Raw genomic sequence first — 15,067 nt, forward strand, 5'->3', positions numbered from 1 at the left:
TGCAGTGTTTATTTTGTGTGTTTTAGTTTGTGGTGTTTAAGTTTGCGGTGTTTTATTTTGTGTGTTTTAGTTTGTGGTGTTTTAGTTTGTTGTGTTTTAGTTTGTTGTGTTTTAGTTTGTGGTGTTTTAGTTTGTGGTGTTTTAGTTCGTCGTGTTTTAGTTCGTGGAAGCGCAGTACAACAGCAGACCGGCTTGCTGTACTGCCCTCCGCTGCGTAAACCACGTGGTCCCACGACAACCTGTGCCCAGTGTTGTGCGTTGTGGTCATCCGGCCAATGACTGGACAGGCTCCAAAAACCCCCACCTCCTCCACCCGCTTCGCTTCCAAGATCTGACATGATTGGGCGCATTTCAGGCGAGATATGGTCATCGGCAGTTAATGCGATCAATTAAAACAAATGTTCTATTTATGTGACAAACCTTACTAATTGGCTGTGTCGGGTGGTGGCGGGTTCAACGACACATTTATGCGATCTAACCCAACAAAAACCTTTAACTATGGATTAAACAAATCGTTGACTGTTGACGCGAGTGGGAGTCATCGACTGGTGTAGTAATGGGTACGTGATGGCAGAGGTGTGGACTCGAGTCATGTGACTTGGACTCGAGTCAGACTCGAGTCATGAATTTGATGACTTCAGACTCGACTTGGACTTGCATAACAATGACTTTGTCCCACCTCTGAGGTGTGGACTCGAGTCATGTGACTTGGACTCGAGTCAGACTCGAGTCATGAATTTGATGACTTCAGACTCGACTTGGACTTGCATAACAATGACTTTGTCCCACCTCTGCGTGATGGTATTAACTTTGAAAAGGTCTAATGCAGGATTTCCCTGACCCCAGTCCTCACGACCCACCGCCACGCTTCGCCATCCTGCATTTACCAAATGACTCCTCCACCATTCAAAAACAGGTTAACGCATCCCATGCTGCATGCGCCCGATGGTTGTTAAACACATCCCACGTGACACGCTAAGCAGTTAACGCTGTGTCACATGGAACACGTGTGCTGTACCCGTACACGAACCACTTTACTGCTATTTTTGTTTTACCAGGTGAGGCCCATTGAGCTATGTAGCTCTTCTTCAGAAGCGATCTGGCCGTCACAAATGATAGCTCAACGAAGTAGTGGCTCATCATCACGTGGGCATGTATAGCAGCCAAATACTCTAAATGTTTTTAAATGTGGAGGGAAAAAACCAGAGGATCCGGAGAAAAATCCACGCGACCACGGGGAGCACATGCAAATATACAGCAGCAGGCGTCAGGGTCGAAATCGAACCCACGACCTCCTGTATACCAGGCGAGGTAGTTAACATCTCGCCACATGTATTGTGTGTGTGTGTATACACGAAATACGTGTACACCACACGTGCACACTGAGATCTTAATGTAACGTGAATCGGCTCTATTAACGCAAGAACGTTGATTGTTTAGCGGCATCACGTGGGACGTCTTTGACAATCATCGGACGCGGGCAGCAGCGTGGAACCAAGTCACGTGTGCTTGAATGGGGAGTAAATTCGGTAAACGCGGAAAGACGTAGCGTGGTGAGTCGCCAGGAATTGGGAAACCCTGGTCGAATAAAACCTGGATCTACCGATTACAATTGATTCTTAGAACACAATGCATCCAGGGAATGGGGGGGTCATATTTGTTGCATGTCAAACTTGAAATCCAGCTGGGTCTGTTCCGTGTCATTGACCCGGAAGATACGGTTCAGCACACCGGCACATCGCAGCGAGGGTGCCGCTCGCTATGCCTGCTGGCTGCTCGTCGCGTGTGACTTGTCTATTCCAGTCGAGCAGCGACGCAGAAGATTAGTCGTCGATGAATGGATCCCCGGCCGTATTCGCGGTCAGCTCGCTAAGACCTCTACCGGCATCACATTGACAAAAACTAATAAGAATGAGGCGTTAATGAACGTTACTTAACATTACATTATGAAGTAAGGTGTGTCTGTATCGCTTGTTATTCCTATACTGACCGATTTCTTATATATATATATGTTTTTTTCATCACGTGTAGTGTACTGCGTCACGGAAGGCAAACGCCTTCGGCCGTACACGCACCGCTGTGGGCGGCACGGGCCACCCTGAGCTGGCGAGCGTCAGTCCAGAGTGTGGAGGGGGGCTGGCTCACTTCTTCTGGAGCAGCTCCTCCTTGAGCTTGTGAGCCACCCTCTTCCTCTGCTCCAGCGTCTGCGACTCCTCCGTGCGTGCGCCCTGCGGTGAGCACACAATGTCATCAGCACGCGCCAGCTCTGCCGTTGGCGCCCTAATAACGAAAATGATGATGATGATGATAACAACGAAGGTGCCACAATACAATTGCTCGCTCACGCACCTACTGGCAGGAAGTGCACCCGATTAGCTACGTACGGTGCGAAAGAAGTTCAACGTACTGTACGTACAGCTCTATCGAGCATCGCTCGGTGGTGTGTGGCCAACTCTTGCACGTTGGCCAGTGTGCCTCAGAAGAGGCGTTGGGTACACCCACATTTTATCCCACTACGCATAATCGGCCGATCGACTCACCGTGGTGTACTCATTTATATCTGCTGGTTGGACAGATGTGGTGAGGGCAGGGGGGATTTAATAAACGTGATCCATCGTTTAACACGTAGGCTTTCGCGACCAATATTATTCATAACAAAGATTTTTGGGTTAGATCGCGTTGGTATAAATGTGTCGTAAGCCTCCACCATCCGACGCAGCCAGATAGGTTCGTCATGTAAACAACGCGCCAATTAGTTACTACTTCAGCCCACTGGTGTGTTGGAGAGCGATCCATCGTTTTATACTCCAGGGCCGGGAGATCGAACCGGCGACCTCTGGATTGCAACAACAGCGCCCTTTAGTTACTCGAGCATGAAGGCCTCGCCGAGTCTCAACACCTCCTCAGGAAGGTCCTGATCTGCTGCACAGACGGGTTCAACGAACCCGCTTGCTGTGCTGCCATCTCCTGTCTACCTCGCATGCAAAGCCGAAAGGTTACTAATATTATTATTGTAACATCAATGCATAGAGGTGTGGCGGTTGAAATATACTTCTTGAAAGAAAGACGCCATCAGAAAAACGAATAGATCAGACGAGTTGGCCTGTGGCCGCATCTGCGCCCGAGAGCCATTGCTGATGTTGGCTGCACGTGATTAGATTCTCTGCTTCTGTTGCATTAAATCAACAGGTAAGTTCAACCTCTGCAGGCCCCGCCCATTCCTGTTATGCCCCGCCCCCATCACTCCCTAGACCACGCCCCTTCCTCTGCAGGCCCCGCCCATTCCTTTTTAATGCCCCGCCCCCATCACTCCCTAGACCACGCCCCTTCCTCTGTAGGCCCCGCCCATTCCTCTTTTATGCCCTGCCCCCATCACTCCCTAGACCACGCCCCTTCCTCTGCAGGCCCCGCCCATTCCTCTTTTATGCCCTGCCCCCATCACTCCCTAGACCACGCCCCTTCCTCTGTAGGCCCCGCCCATTCCTCTTTTATGCCCCGCCCCATCACTCCCTAGACCACGCCCTTCCTCTGCAGGCCCCGCCCATTCCTCTTTGTGCCCTTCCCCCCCCCGACTACTTCGGCCCCGCACCTTCCCGCGGGCACGGGTTTGGGCTTGTTTGGGTAGCCGTGGTGGGGGTTGTAGAAGGGGGGTGGTAGGGTGGTGATGGAGGGAGGGTAGCAGTGGTAGTGGTGAGCGGGGCTATGGATCGGGTGGCTACACGACAGCGACGACCTCAATCCTTTTAGAGCAGCACTATAAGAGCATTATAGATTAAAGCTCTTATAATTAAAGATTCTTATAATAATACTAGATGGACTAGAGCAGTGGTCGACAAACCAAAATAACAATAAGAGACAATTTTTTTCGAATTCGGTAAAAACTCAATATTTCATGAGCCGCAATGCATGTCAATACGAGACCGTGGCCCTTAATAAAGAACGTCACGAAACAGTCTTTAAGGAAACGCATGCGGCTCCGGAACTGCAGGTTGACAACTCCTGCCCATGGTAAAGTGGACTCCCATGGTAATCTCCCATGGTAATGTAGACTCCCATGGTAAACTGGACTTCCATGGTAAACAGGACTCCGTAAAAAAAAAACCCTCAATATTTCAAGAGCTGCGATGCAGTCCTTGAAGGGCCGCATGCGGCTCCGGGGCCGCAGGTTGCCGAATGAAAAACACGCCTGCGTGTGCGCACGCCGCTCGCCTGTTTCCCCGTGGCCGTGGCTGCCGGCGCCGGCCGATCGGCGACAGCGCCGCCCGTGGCCGACGGGCCTCTCCGCGGAGCGTCCCCGTCGCCGCCGCAGCCGCCGGCCGTGCACGCGTCCGCCCTGCCGGGACCCGGCGCCTTTCGGTCGTTGGAGAAGGCGCTGGCCTGCCGCTGCGACGAGCCCAGCTGCTCGCGTTTTGCCGCCAGCAGGCGGTCCCGCTGCTGCCTCAGGTACTCCTCCCTGCTCCGCAGCTCTTCCGCAGACAGGTTCTACCAACACGCGTTGACACACACAGAATCAGAGAGGTTCTACCAAGACGCATTGACACACACACACAGAATCAGACAGGTTCTACCAACACGCGTTGACAGACACACACAGAATCAGAGAGGTTCTACCAACACGCGCAAACCTCGCCAGGACGTGGAGCGCCACACTCCAATGTTTTCAAAAATTACATCGTGAGAGGGCTCCCCCAGAACTCTGGTAGTACCGCGGGGCGGGGGGGGGCACGGCACATCCACTCGAGATATTTGGGGGATGCACTTCAATTGAGCAGATGCTAAAAGGACGACGTTTTGCACGGTGTCGCCGCACCGGTCGGCCCTACGTGACCTCATCGCATCTAGTGGCATCATCACATCTACCCCAGCCGCCTGGAACAAAACAAAACAGGATTTCTCCACAAATCTGGATGTCCGCCTAATGATGGCGGTTGTAATTACTGGCAAAACGTCGTACTCAGATTGTAAATGTTGTGTATTTGCTCTCCGACACACCGGTGTGCTGCACTAGTAACGAAATGGCACGTTCTGTTTACGTGACAAACCTTACTAATTGGCTGCGTCGGGTGGTGGCGGGTTTAACGACACATTTATATATTTACGCGATCTAACCCAAACCTACGTTATGGATGATATTGGTCGTGAAAGCCTACGTAGTGTTAAACTGCCCGTACGTGTTTCAGGGAGACGGCTGCCTCCTTGGGCCTCGTCTCGTGGAGCTTAGAGGCCTGGGCCTTGCCCGGCGGGGCCGCCCCGTTGGGCTGGCTCGCTCGGGGCTGCTGCTGTTGCCGCTGCTGGGCCACCGCATCCGCGCTCATCCCACCTGGCGGCTCGGAGGGGAGTTGGTGTGGAGGTGGCTGGGTTGCTTGACTCCCGCCTGTGGAAGCAGAGCGTTGCTGTGCCATTGGAAACACGTTGTTGAGCGCAAATGGACACGCCCGGGTACATTCTCAAATGTAAGGTGGTGCACATACAATCCCTTTGTGCCAATCGAATGCTAGACCATATTTAACCACGTTAGGGAGCTGTGTGGCTCAAACCTGCTGAGCCTCCGAGATCTGATGGGTATTCTCGTGATCTGGCAATAGAAGGTAGCGAATCGCAGCGAGACGTGTCGAAGGAACTCATGGGGTGTGGATGGTTGGCCGGGTGGCTCAGAGGTCCAAGCACTGAGCTGGCGCCACTGAGATCCTGAGTTGGAATCTGGGTGTCAGCCACTCGTGAACAACCCGGGTTCTCAAACGCATTAGGTTGACAGTCTCATTCCCGGTCACCAAATGACTGCGCAAAAACGATTATGTTAAAGTTGGCTTTGACACTTTACTTGGCGAAATTCCAGCTCTTGAGAATCAAAACTACGTCCGCTTGAATTCCACGTGACAATTCTCATAGCAGGGTGTGTGGGAAAGTGTACCCCGAGCTGCGTGAAGATTAACGGGGCCACGTGAAGTCTACTTGATGAGAAATCCCACTAAAGGTTTCTTCGATAGCCATTCTGGACACGTGGGTCTGCGTTGCTCTTTGAGAGTTCCAGACGGAGCCTGCGGCTCTTGACACGACCGCAAGAGTACAAGTGGAAAATCGTAATAATACTTGGGAAAAGCACAACAGCGTGTAACTGACCAGGCACAGACGGGACGTCCTGCCGCGCTGCTGGTGCAGATGACGCACCGGCAGCCTGGTGCTGGGATGGGCCCGTCGCGCCAGGCGGCTCGTCCGCAACGTCAGAACAGCGTCGACCGCTCGGGCCCGGCACGTCCGCGCAGCACTCGCTGACCTAGGCCGAGACCCACGCGCGTGATCAGGCGGGACGCCAGCGGCGCAGGGCTCCGCCGCGTCACACCCATTGGCACTTCCTTCAAGGGCCACTCTCGCAGCCTCCATCATCCTCAGTGGTCATCACCAACATCATCTGGCACTTCACCTTGTCACAAGAGTCAACGCGTCCTCCAGGGACCGTTCCTACAGTCTCATCATCATCATCACCACCACCACCGTCGGAGCTCACCCCGGTAACCTGCGCTCCTCCACTCTGCATGCGTGTCGTGGGTTGGCCCGGCCATTTCCCAGGGTCCTGGACTGTAGCGAGATATGTTTTTGAAAAAGAAAGCCACTCTAAATCGTGGTGTCCGCGACAGCTCCGCAGAGCGATTCCCATGCCCTGACGGACCAACCAGTGGTCCGCGACCCCATAAGCTGGGAACACCCCGGGGTCAACCGAGGCCAACGTGGTCCAGTTACCACACACACATAACCATCGCCCCCCCCTTCTAGCTTGCCCAGGCCGGGTGAGCTGAGCTATGAAGATGTGAAACCTGATGATGGATGGAGCCCTGTAGCAGAGGTCGCCCTTCTCTGCATGGCTCTTCATCCTCCTGCTCCTCCGTGGTGCCGGGCTCCAGGATGCACGACCTCCTCCACCGCTGCTCCATCTCGTACTGCTGCTTGGACGCCCTGCATACCCCACAAATGCAGCCGTGACAAAGATCCCCCGGTATAGCCCTAACAGGCTGTTGGGGCAAGTCCCGTTAGCGAGCACCTATGTAGGGCCGGCACGGCACACGAGGGGGCGGGTGGCCAGCACCACGCCCGGCCGCCTTTGTCACCCCGGTGGCGATGTTTACACACCGCACAGGGTACTTATTTGAGGCTGAGTCGACCTAGGGGAGGACTAGGACCGGTTGAGATAATCGTCACTGGTGTTGGCCTTGAGTGGGAATCAATCTTGGGCCCCCGGGTTTGTAGCGCAGCACGCCAACCGCGACACTACCGCTCCCCGCACACACGAGTCGACGCACGTATTGAATGTTTAAGAAATTATTTCAATCGCCTCATCAGTTCGTCTGCGCTGGTCTCTGGGAAACAGCCCAAAGTGTCACGACCATTATCGGCCACGAAATCCGCACAAAAACACAACGGAGACTATTTGTGAAACAAACTAAAGCCATTTTCCAGTGGGCAGTGGGACCGACTAAAAGGATTTGCGGGCCTACGCATTACCACCGCCTAATTTGTCAGTGATAACTCTCCTGGGCATCCTCGGCCCGGGACGATCGTCCTGAATTCCCCCCGCTAAGAGGCTTATCCGGAGATTGTCTTCAAAGCTCGTTTTTCAAAAATCCTCTCCCGCTCGCTCCGCGCACATTCCCGCCGGGAAATTTTGGGCGGGCGATTTTTGATTTTGGCAGCGCACCGTGCAAACCCCCCCCCCCCGTCCCCCGTCGATTAATTTCCCCCCCCCTAAAAAATTCGCACACTCACGGCCACCGTGGCCTAAGGACAGACACACAGTGACTTCGCTTGGCCCATCAGGGCGTCGTGGGATTGCTCCGTGGAGGTGTTGCAGACACCTCGTTTTAAAGTGGCTTTGAATATATATTCTTGGTTCTTTCGGGAAAGTCACGTAGATAGAAAACTAAAAATATTAAAATTTTAATTTTTTTGTTTCCTATCTACGTGACTTTACAAAAAGAACCAAGAATATGAATTCCTGCAGTCATTAAAGTTTTAAGTCAAAATTTGCCTTTCAATATTCCAAAAAATATCTTGTTACAGTCCGCAGCAGGCATCAGGGTCAGGATCGAACCCATGACCTCTTATATATTAGGCAAGGCAGACAACATCTTGCCACCACGGAACCCAATCGACCTCTCTGTGGTCTCTCTGTTTAAGTGCTATGAAGAAGGGACATTGCCTGAAACGTCACCATATTTATATTGTCCTTTAAACGCCACTCGCGGTGTTATTGACGAACAAGTTGAGTTTGTTGTTATTTGTGCTTGTGCACCACTGTCAATGCAGCAGCAGCATCACCAAATAAATTGTTCGGTTATTAATACACGGGTGCCACAGTGGCCAGATGTTAACTACCTCACCTGGTGTACAGGAGGTCGTGGTTTCAATCCCGACCCTGGCGCCTGCTGCTGTATATTTGGAGTTTGCGTGTCTCTCTCCCCGTGCTTGTGTGGATTTTTCCTCCGGATCCTCAGTTTTTCCCTCCACATTAAAATCAACATCATGCATTTAGAGTATTCGGCTGCTATAAATGTCCACGTAATAAGCCACTTCATTGGGATATCATCTGTGGCGAGGTCGCTTCCGAAAAAGAGCTAACTTAGTGGGCATTACTTGGCTAAATAAAAAAAAATTGTCCGGTTTTAGTTTAGTTTTAACATAAAATCAGGCACTCACGCCCAGCGTACCTCTCTGTGTGATCGACACGTGCCGCATCATGATATCCCTGGGAGCTTACGCGCCCCGCACGGCTGCCACGTTCGCGAAATCCTTCCGCAGTCCCACGCCGGCCGCCAACGGCAGCAACGCCGCCGACAAAGGAGGCCCTGTTTCAAGCTCTTTGGCAGTCCGTTTTGTGTCCCGGGTGTGTGCCGACCGAGCTATATCTGTGTTACACCGATAGAGACGCAGAGCCCATTCGGAGCCCTCGCGGGGCGGTGCAACCTGGCGACCGCCAACATCGCGACATCTGAGAAGCCGATTTAACCGGAGGGCCTCAGCCTCGACTTGAACCCGGGGGTCCGAGCTGTGTCAGCTCGCTGCTCTGACCTCTGAGCCACGCGGCCACTTCAGGGGTCTTGTTTCATATAAATGCACACAGTCTGTTCTGTCAGGCACCTTGACATCTATCGTGCTGTGACACTCCTCAATAACGCAGCGACGCTCCTCCAGCCTCAGCTCCTTCCCACTCACTGACTCCCGTGCCGTCCACCGCTCACCGCTGTGCCCGGCACTTGGGTGGCCACGTGGAGACCCTGTTTCACCTTGCTGTGGCCGTGCACAAAGCATTAGGGCAGGGGGATCAGGCATCTTACGCAAGAGGTGGCCGTTTGGGTGGGGTAAGGATGCTATGGACTCGATTAGAGATTCGTTGATCGTGGCGCTTCCTAATTGTGGATTAGGGCCACCACACTGTATATGGTCACGTGCTAGTCCAGTATGGGCGGCCTCTCTTCCACTTGCCCGACCTGCAGCCACTCTTCTTAACAATTGGACGTCCATAATATTTAAAAAAAATGCCTAATTCGACATCTGAACGCGCGCGGTGCGGTGGCCGCCCTTGTTAGAATGGCCAGCCAAAATCCGCCGCCAGCATGACCGGAGTCTGCGTGATGGTTGACGCAACTTGACGAGATCAGCAAGGTGGAATTGTGGTTCATTTGTGGCAAGCACTCTGTGTGTCATGAATGCGACCAAACTGCTTACTCTATCCTCCTCCACCCTGCACACCGTGTCCCACCCATCACTCCTTCCACTCCCTCCCCCTCCCCATTGCATCGTCAACCCACGTTACATTGCGAACCCCCAACTTGCTTCCCCGCCTATCCAGCCGTGACACGGCCTGGTCGGTTGGCCAATTACACAGGGGGACAGGGGTGGCCGGAGTTGGGAGACGGAGCAGAGAGAGAGAGATGTGACTAAGGCACCTGATCGCCTCCTGCAGAAGTTGCATCTCTTCCCGGTCCAGCTCTCCTGCCTTGTCCAATCCGTCCACGCTCATGCACTCGGGTATCACGCCTGCAGCACAGCGGCAACACGGCCACAGATTAACCACCACCACCACCACCCACCGCCATAGGCAGCCGTCTCACCCGTGGGCAGCGGCGTACGAAGTCGGACGCGTCGGAGGATGTTGGAAATGCTCGTTGATGAACGTCTTGGGTGTTTTTTTCAATTACATTTCGTTTCCTTTTTGGTTCTTTGGGTAAAGTCACGTAGGTATAAAATAAGATTAAATCACGACGTTTCGGGCGCAACACAAGCCTCCGTCATCAGGTGGGACAACCACAGCAAGAAACACTTCAGCAATTGTTTCTTGCTGTGGTTGTCGCTTGTGTTGCGCCCGAAACGTCGTGATTTAATTAAAATTTTCACCTACGTCACTTTACCGAAAGAACCAAAGAGTATGGATCCCTGCAGTCACGAAAAACTTCAAATCTAGATTATATTTCGTTTGTGCGTGAGAATACTGTGTTACAATTCTCACCACTTTTTTATACGGTGTTCTCCTTTTGTGCTTTTCTTACTCGTTTTTATTGACGTAGTATTACACTGTGCTCTTTTGCCTACCTATTGCCTCTATTGAATTTGTTGCTGTTATAGCTGCTGCACTGCTTGAGAGGAGAGAGAGCTTACAAGTAAAGCACGTCACTGCACCGCGTTACACTTCGCTGTATCCTGTGCATCTGACAACTCAACTTTAGATTGATTACATTTGGTATTTGCGCCACTCTTACAGTGCGAGGCTATCACGACGAAGGAAGGTGGCGTGATTTTTAAAGACGCAGTGTGCGGTAGTTTCACTCTGATGGATTGGAGGGGGGGTGCCAATGTTTGCGTGTTTCCAGTTGAGTCATCTGTCGGTTACATTTAAAACTTGGACCACGACGTCGGTACGGTTGGCTATGTTACGGTGCGAAAGAAGTTCAACATACATACACATACAGTACGCACGCAATGGGCTTGCTCTTTTTCGGCTGACGTCACGGGATCTCTAACGTCCCCCGGGAAGCAGATGGCGCGTGGTATTTTTTTTACGGTAAATGCACCCACGGTAATAACGAGGGCGGCGTCCGGGTTCGTACGGTGAAGCTCGGAAACAAGCGACGAACGTGCCACAGCTCTGCCATGTCACCCATCACAGTTTCTAACAAAAAGACAAAGATCCCCCGTATAGCCGTAACAGACTGTTGGGGCAAGTGCTCTGAGCGAGCACCTATGAAGGCCGGCACGGCACACGAGGGGGTGGGTGGCCAGCACCACGCACGACCGCCTTTGTCTCCCTAGTGGCGATGTTTACACACCGCACCAGGTACTCATTTGAGGCTGAGTCGACCGAAGGGACGCCCAGGACCGGTTCAGATGATCGCCACTGCTGTTCACCGTGAACGGGAATCGAACTCGGGTCGCCGGATACATGGCGCATCAGCGCGAACTGCTACACCACCGCTTCCCACAATTTTTTACAACAACAACTGCCATTCGCCACTAAGTGGCGGTGACATCACCATGGTGCTTGTGCTAGGCACTTTAAGGCCACGTGAGGTGTCGAACGCCTGCTGGCAGGAGGCCACGGGACAGACCCAGGTGCCATGGGTTGACTGACTGAGATGACTGGCCGATGCACCACCTGTACCCCTTACTAACACACACACACACGACATCTGAGCCACCTGGCCACCGCCACGCTTCTGCCGCTCACCCTTCTGCTCCTGCAGGTGCATGAGCGCCTGCAGCTCCAGCTCAATGTTCTTGCGCACCATGAGCCCCTTGAAGAGCTCAAAGTCGTCTGCTGCCAGCACGGGCTCGAAGACCTGCTGGCGTCACACGCGGCAACACAAAGAGAAAGACGATGATCCCCCGTTTCGCCTTAACAGACTTTTGGGGCAAGTGCTGTTAGCGAGTAGCACCTATGAAGGCTGGCACGGCACACAAGGTGGCCCGTATAATATTAGGAAGCTACTGGAGCCGTGTATTTTGTTTGTAGTCCTTCCCCCGCACCTCAAATTTGCACGGTTGGCTACGTACGGTGCGAAAGAGGTTCAACAAACAACAACACACCTGGCCACCTTTGTCCAAGCAGGAAAGCAGCCACAACAACTGCCCAACCTCTGGGGTCCTTTTCACGTGAAGGCAATATCAGCCAAACGATGGGAGTGTCAACACATGGTGAGGAAAGCGGAGCACCTCCAGATAGCCCACACATGCGAGGGGGCAACTCTCCACCTGTACAGAAGGCACAGGTGGAGCCTGGCAAGCCAGGGTCCTCCCCCTCCTCCTCCCTGACTCCCACGGGAAGCGAGTTTCACGACGTCTACGCGGCGATTCACCAACCCTCGCTGCTGCCTCCGCAGCGCTGGATTACAAGGCTTGCGCCACTCCGCAGCCCGGCTAAGTCGACATGCATCAAGATGTTAAGCCTGGGATTTGTAGGGGTGAAGAGTAGTCAGCATTGTGGATGGCCACGAGGAGCTACAGCAGTGAGGGCAGCAGAGGAGGGCTCTCGTTGAACACAATTCACCCCGAATGCACCCGATCCCATCCGATCTCACACGCAAAAATGGTAGGTCCTCACTTGACGCGTGGTGCTCACGCGAGTTCTCGCGGTAACGTGGTTCTCCCATTAGAGAACACGTTTCGCACAACGCGGAAGGCGTGCCGTTATAACGCAGAACACTGTTATAACACGGAATGCGCCCGTTATAACGCGGAATGCGTACAATTATAACGTAAAACGCACACCGTTATAACGCGGAATCCGTACCATTATAACGTGAAACACACACCGTTCTCACGCACTTTCTGAGCGGTTGACAACGAACTACTTTTTTAGCTGAGCGGTACAGTGATACGGTACGTGGATTGATGCGGTAACACGGTGGTTTACCCTCAGTTACTTGTCCCGCCATCTCACTGCGTGCGTGTAGTAGTAGTACATGGTATCTCACCAAACTTTTACCGTTACATTATTTATGGGAAATAGTTTGTTCTCCAACCGCCTTTTTCGCCCAACGTGGCACTTTCCAGGAACGCATCTACTACTGCTGCTATTGCTGCTGCTATTGCTGCTGCTACTGCTGCTACTGCTGCTGCTACTACTGCTGCTACTACTGCTACTACTGCTGCTGCTACTACTGCTGCTGCTACTACTGCTGCTACTACTACTGCTACTACTGCTGTTACTAGTGATGCTGCTACCGCTGCTACTGCTACTACTGCTGCTGCTGCTACTGCTGCTACTGCTGCTACTACTGCCACCACCAGCGCGTTGTTGGCGTTTTTAAAACGCAAAAATAATTAGTGCAGTGGCACGCTTTGCACGTCAAGATGACAGGACCATCCTTGGGTACATGGCGAGTCCTCGAAATTCCGGGGTGGGGTGCCCCAGTATTGCCGTGGAGTGCCACTGTGCCTCCTCTTCTATTGAAGGAGCACAGGCCACAGTGGTCTACTGTACGGTCCATAGTTTGGGGTGTCGCGGTGACATTGAGATGTTAACTACCTCGCCTGGGATGCAGGAGGCCCTGGGTTCGATCACGACCCTGACGCCTGCTGCTGTATATTTGGAGTTGGCATGCTCTCTCCGTGATTGCGTGGATTTTTCTCCGGGTCACTGCGGTTATTTTTCACTCCACGTTTAGAATCAACATCACGCGTTCAGAGTATTTGGCTGCTAGACACATCCACGTGACAAGCCACTTCGTTGGGCTATCGTTTGTGGCCAGGTCGCTTCTGAAAAAGAGCTACGCAGCTCAGTGCGCCGTGCCTGGTCAAATACAAAATAGTTTAGTTTGCAGTTAGTTAGCGTGGCCACATTCACGCTGCTGAGGCTCGCGGCGAGATGTTCAGAGAGGTACGGGCGCCGCAGACACACCCCGCCCGACCGCCTTTGTCTCCCCACCGCCGCACCGTGACCACCTACGTGCAGGTGTTCCGACTGCACACTCTGGGCGCTGCACGCGTCCAGCAGCTGCTGCTCCGAGATGCCCATGTCCTGCAGGTAGCTCTCCAGCAGACCCTCCACCTACACACGCAGGCAGGCATGGCATGGCGGCTGGGGGAGCCCCACACTTTATGCTGGACGGCTGCCCCACGGTATAATCGTTTAGCCGCTGTGCACTGGCCCCTATACAAAACCAAAACAAATCTTAGATATTTATCGCAACGAGCGACTTTTTACCCGCGGCACCCCACGGGAAGGGGTGTAGAGTCAAGGATGTAATATGGGAAGATAAAAGAGTTAAGAGGAACGGGAAGAGAGAAGACAAGCATGGGAATCAGAGGAAAAGGATGGAAAAGGAATGGAGAAATGGGACCCGAGGTGTCAGGGAACGTGAGGATAGGGAGGAAGAGGCGACCTAAGGGGCTTCGACGCTGTTGTCACAGCGGGCGGGAGAGGGAGCAATTTCGCATCTGTGATTTGCAGGTTGGCGACGTACGGTGTGAAAGAAGTTCAACATACACGCATACATTCTAAGGGGGGGTCGGCCACACAGAAGTGGCGTGATTTACAGGAGGCTCGAGCTGATTGAGATATACAGTAGAGGTCTATCTGCAGCAGAATGTCGCTGAGCAACCAGGAAAGCAGTGCTGTGGACAATGCAGTCTGCAGTGACACGGTGTAGAGACGCGGCGTGCAGTGACACACTGTGTAGTGACACAGTGTGTAGTGATACAGAGTGCCACTGCGCCCAATGAAGCTGGAACCTGGATTTGAACCTACGATTCCAGAGTTGCCAGCGCACGGCTCTGACACGGCCATCATGAGTAAGGCCATGGACCCACCACCCCGCCCACTCCATTCTACCCTCAAGGCAGTTTTTACTTGCGTCAATGCCATGAGATGCGATGGCATTTAGACAGGGCATGTGAATTGACAACCGTTTGTCGTTGTTGTACAAGTTGCATCCTCATTAAGACTCATCAGTCGAGTGCTGCACAGCCATCATTTCCTACCGCTACAATTTGTGACCGGGGGATTTATGATGAGTGGGCAGCCCAGTGTCTGCATGGTGGAGGCCCAGGAGGGCAGAGAAATCTGCGGTACAGGCAAAGC

General features: G+C 53.1%; 1 protein-coding gene across 4 annotated transcripts; it reads right to left on the reverse strand.

Moving 5' to 3' along the window:
• Positions 1-76: 76 nt before the first annotated feature.
• Positions 77-14,053, reverse strand: LOC133356319 (cilia- and flagella-associated protein 36-like). 4 transcript variants are annotated; one of them, XR_009756840.1, is made up of 9 exons: positions 13,934-14,049; positions 11,714-11,828; positions 9,939-10,029; positions 6,813-6,951; positions 6,121-6,274; positions 5,172-5,374; positions 4,210-4,482; positions 2,076-2,228; positions 77-1,878 (listed from the first exon to the last, which is right to left on the reverse strand). XR_009756840.1 is itself a non-coding variant. In XM_061573773.1 (8 exons), the coding sequence occupies exons 1-8, from the start codon at positions 14,000-14,002 to the stop codon at positions 2,142-2,144; spliced, it is 1,128 nt and encodes a 375-aa protein (XP_061429757.1). In that variant the 5' UTR covers positions 14,003-14,053; the 3' UTR covers positions 77-2,141. The 4 variants fall into 4 exon arrangements, 3 of the variants coding, with proteins under 3 accessions (XP_061429757.1, XP_061429758.1, XP_061429756.1); XM_061573773.1 differs by having other exon boundaries at positions 77-2,228; positions 11,714-11,825; positions 13,934-14,053; XM_061573774.1 differs by having other exon boundaries at positions 77-2,228; positions 6,169-6,274; positions 13,934-14,051.
• Positions 14,054-15,067: the final 1,014 nt, after the last annotated feature.

This window comes from Lethenteron reissneri, chromosome 53 (assembly GCF_015708825.2).
Source record: "Lethenteron reissneri isolate LAM-NWPU_2019-01 chromosome 53, ASM1570882v1, whole genome shotgun sequence".
Lineage (NCBI taxonomy): Eukaryota > Metazoa > Chordata > Hyperoartia > Petromyzontiformes > Petromyzontidae > Lethenteron > Lethenteron reissneri.